The sequence below is a fragment of the Limulus polyphemus genome, unplaced genomic scaffold (assembly GCF_000517525.1).
Source record: "Limulus polyphemus unplaced genomic scaffold, Limulus_polyphemus-2.1.2 Scaffold5833, whole genome shotgun sequence".
Classification (NCBI taxonomy): domain Eukaryota; kingdom Metazoa; phylum Arthropoda; class Merostomata; order Xiphosura; family Limulidae; genus Limulus; species Limulus polyphemus.
Window position 1 is genome coordinate 6,152 of NW_013671443.1, and position 4,585 is coordinate 10,736.

Here is a 4,585-nt window from a genome sequence, read left to right on the forward strand (position 1 = left end):
CTTTTGCAGTATCAAATAACAACTTCTCAGTTTCTTGCACTATTGAAAATTTCCTTCGAACTCCCTGTGCACTGTTTATAGTATTCCTACTACTAGGTACATCAATTATTTAATTAGGATAAAAGTATTTGTGGGTTTTGAACCAAACTTTGTTAATTAACAGTTGTGGTGAAACTTGAGTAGTTCTGAAAGAATAAATAATGCTCACCTGATGACTATTTTTTAAACACTGTGTCACCTGAGAGAAGAACTATGTGAATATGTGTCTAAACAAAAAGCCTATTTTAAGGTAACTTAAAGGTGAATTTTTATTTAACCATTTGTATTTTCAAAGAAATCTCATTTAGACAAATTTGAGTACAAACCCCAAAACACTTTAAACACAGTTTTGTACTAAAAAAAAGTGATGAAATGAATGATTGAATACGTGTATACAAACCAAAATGGTTTAAGCACAGTACTGTACCAACAAGGGAAGCCTTAAATGTCATGTCTATAAGAATTATTTGAATATAATGTGTGTATACAAACTAAAACCATTTAAACACAGTATTGTACCAACAAGGGAAACATTGAACATTGTGTCTACATGAGCTATTTGAGCATTTATTTAGAAAAACTACTCTACATATAACCATTACTTTTTCTACAATGAAAGCTTTATTTGAACACCAAAAATACAGAAAACTAGACACAGTTTAGAAATATTTAAATTGGAGAAAACATCAGACAATCTTATGTAAACATCAATATTTTATCTTCAAGATGAAATTTACTTCTTATCTCTGCAGTTTTTTTATGTATTGTGAATACACGAAGCAAATTACTTGAAGGTTACTAATAAATGAAAACACAATTATCTTGACATTATATCTATCAGAGAGACTTCATTATAAATTTTTCTACAAAATTTATACATAAGAGAAATTTTATTTAAACTCTTCCTCTTTTTGAAAACCTTTAGCTGAATAAGATCAACAAATGGACAGACAAATTGTTAGGCATGTGGACTTGCCCTCCCAACTTCCAATACATGGTCAAGCAAACAAGAACAACAGACACTGGATAACAAGATCTAACCAAATGATCCACCCCAAGTTTATCAAATATGCACTAATATAATCTCTACTTATATATCCTCTATGTCAAACAAAATCAAAAATTTGATACAAAGTTTACAATTCTTTTTTACAGAACCAAAAGTTAATTGCAACTTAAGATAAAAAAATGTACTGATGTAAAGTTGGGATATCTTAGCAGACACTGCAAGTGGGGATTAATTGTTCTGGTGGAAGCAGCCAAAGACAACTGACCATGGTTGGTTACTAGGCAATATTCACAAAAGCACACATTTTGTCCTTTTTTTCCTTCTCACCTGCAAAAGTAACATAATATTTTTAACTTACATTCCAGTTATTGCTATTATTAGTTAAAACTGCAATTCACTGAAGAAAACTTTAGTATAATGTAAGAACTGTGTTTGTAAATGTAATTATTATACATGTATACAATTTTCAGAAAACATGAAATATTGTACATTTGAGGTATGGAATAAATGCCAGAGTTTGACACACAGTCAAAAGACTTTATAATGTGATAAATGCTGTAACAACATTAGGGTAAAGGACAACAAGCAAAAGTGAAGAAATACTTTCCTTTTTGTTTCTTAAGATTTAAAAATTAACCTTCTTTCCATGGACGCTGAATATCGAATATTGCAATATACCCAAAATTTAGATAACGTAACAATTTATTAGAAAAATAAGGTTAAAGATAGACTGTGTGGGTGGCTTATCAACATTACTGCTACAATGTTGTAAGATTTTGCATTAAGGTTAATTTAATATCAGTTTGTAGTTAAAGTGTCTGAGAATAATGAATGATACAAGTACTAATTCTTACAATTATAAACATTAAATCCCTTGACATGATTTGCCATCTGTATTTGTGTCAAATCTTTGTTACATTTTTACAAAAAAACACATTTGCTTCTCTATACTCACAAATTAAAGTTAGTTTTCTCAAGTATTCAAAATATCCTCAAATATGTATCTTGTAATTAATGTTTGTGGTGAAACCTAAATAATTCTAGAGGAATAAACAATACTCAGCTGATAACAATTTTGTAAAACACTTATGTCACTTCAGTCCACTTAAAATAAAATTTCAAAATGAAAGATCTATTTAATTCTAATCTATGATATTCACATAAACATATGAAATGTATAAGATTTCATTATACAATACAACAAATTATATAATATCTACTTAAATGTGTGAAATACAAATATCCTCACGTGATCACACCGTACCGACGGTGATCACTGTTTATCAGTGTTTCTATAAACAAAGGATGATGAGCTTATTGTCTCAACACGTCATCAATGGATAGAAAGAAAAGGTGGAAAACTTTTGTTAGAATAAAAGTCAATTATAATACATTGTTTCTATGTATTTACATTATACTTAATACTGAAAAAAAAAATGGTTCAAACTCTACGTAATCATATATTTTCTACACAAATTTAATATTCAACATACTTTAACTGAAGTTTTTTATGTCATTGAAATTTAGTTTTGATGGTAATGGTTTGATACACTCCTTAGGTTACTTTTCCTTAATAAAGTATTAAGAACAAAATCATCAGAAGGCAAACATAGCTTTGATTTATTTTTCTCCTTTTTATATAAAAACCTGATAATTTATTTAAATCTAACCTTCCTCATCTCAGTTATGTTTGCTCATTCTGATATCAGTACATCTGTCAAGATGATGCAATCATTTGTACTTTTGTCTTGCTGTTCTGGCTCTTATAATTTTATATCCCAAAGAAACGAAACCAAGCTTTTAAAATGATTATAACTCTTCTTTTCATCTTGTGTTACTTGTTTAAATGAACTTGTTCAGCCAGTATTTTGTATATTTGTATGCCAGTTTATCTGCTCTTCTATTTAAAAAAAAAATTCATTCACTGGATAGCCAAATATATGTTTAACAATATTCACTGCCACACTCATATAAATATATATATATATTAAATAATACCAACCAAATTGGCTTGCAGATATCTGCATAAGTAAGATCTATACAGCAGTAGTGATGTTACATCAACTATCAGATTTAGACAACTTGTAAGCTTCACATATTACATAATAAAGGATTTAAAAAAAATTAAAAGCATTTGTTATATGCTTGGAAATAGTCTTGGTGAAATATGAATCCCTGCCCAATACGTTATATTCCTGACCACATGCAGGGATACATACCACACTTGCATTGTCCACTCAGCATGCTTCACTATAAATGTTAACTGTGATATCATTCTCCCTCTGTCATCAAATAAAATATTGCTGATCGTTCTAAAATAAGTTGAAGTTAAATTTCAACAGTGAAGTGCACCCTCTTCCAACGTTTTTATATTGTTTGAATTCTGATCCCAATTCCAGCCTTTTGGTTTTATCTCTTAAATAGTGATTTTTGAGCAGCTATAAATTCAATGTGGTAACTTCGTGCTAATGTAAATCATATTTTCTTGTAAATAGCATTTACAGCATTTAAAAGATTTCTATTGGAGTTTTGTGTATCATGTAAAGAGCACATACCGAGTTATGTAACATCACTTTTGAAGCATTTGAGCTTTACATCTTAACTGCTTCTACCACCAACAGAACTAATTCACATATCTTCTTCAGTTTCTATACATAGCTCCTACATGAAACTTCACCTCAATCAGACAAATGGAATAGCCTTCACCAACCAAATTTTGATTTCTACATATTTGTCATGTAGCATTTTTGTCCTGTGACCTATGAGTGTATTTGTCACATTATTACTAAAAGTAGCACTACTCCCTGTACTTTTATAGGCATTATGTTGGCATGGCACTGTCTGACTGATGAGATGACAGCCAATTACAGTGTAAATTATCACTGTGTGGTTATACTCAGGGGCATTTTATTTTCATACAATAGTATTTATGCAATTCCATACTCTTTGCAATATATTCTAATTTATTCATTGCTTTTATATTTATTTTCAATAATGTGTATCACATTTATAACCGGTTTAAAAGCTGCCCATGACAATAAAACTTTTAAATTGGAAAATAATCACACTTGGTATGCACACATATTTACATATTTGAATCAACTAGCCTTGTCTGTATTCTTGTGGGTACTCAGAAATATTTGCTTTGTCATTTTGAGAGCAAAACAAGAAAATGATATTTAATCAGTATAAATTCCTGTTTACATAATTATTTCCATGATAATATGATCATAAAATATGACTTTTGACTGTTCAGTGATAACATGCAACAAGAGAAACACCAAGTGCTTTCTACACTTGAAAGATGAATGAATAAGCATGAAAAATAACAACCTTGAAAACATTTACTTCCTGGAAATAATTATTTTAAAAGTGCAGAGAAATCTTTTGATGCATAATTCAAAATCATACACACTAAAATTGTAGATTTCATGCATTATTAACCAAAACAAATTTTAATCTATATAGGTAATGTGTGTGTGTGTGTGTGTGTGTATATATACACACACACACAAAAAAAAAAACACACATTACCTA

General features: G+C 29.4%; 1 protein-coding gene across 3 annotated transcripts in view; it reads right to left on the minus strand.

The window, feature by feature from the left end:
* Positions 1–637: 637 nt before the first annotated feature.
* LOC106473036 (ras-like GTP-binding protein Rho1) overlaps positions 638–4,585 on the minus strand; it is a 41,485-nt gene continuing 37,537 nt past the window's right edge. For all 3 annotated transcript variants that reach the window (XM_013933713.2, XM_013933714.2, XM_022401546.1), the window contains exon 6: positions 638–1,375. In XM_013933713.2, the coding sequence (XP_013789167.1) occupies positions 1,337–1,375 (39 nt within the window). In that variant the 3' untranslated portion in view covers positions 638–1,336. The remainder of the gene's footprint in view (positions 1,376–4,585) is intronic.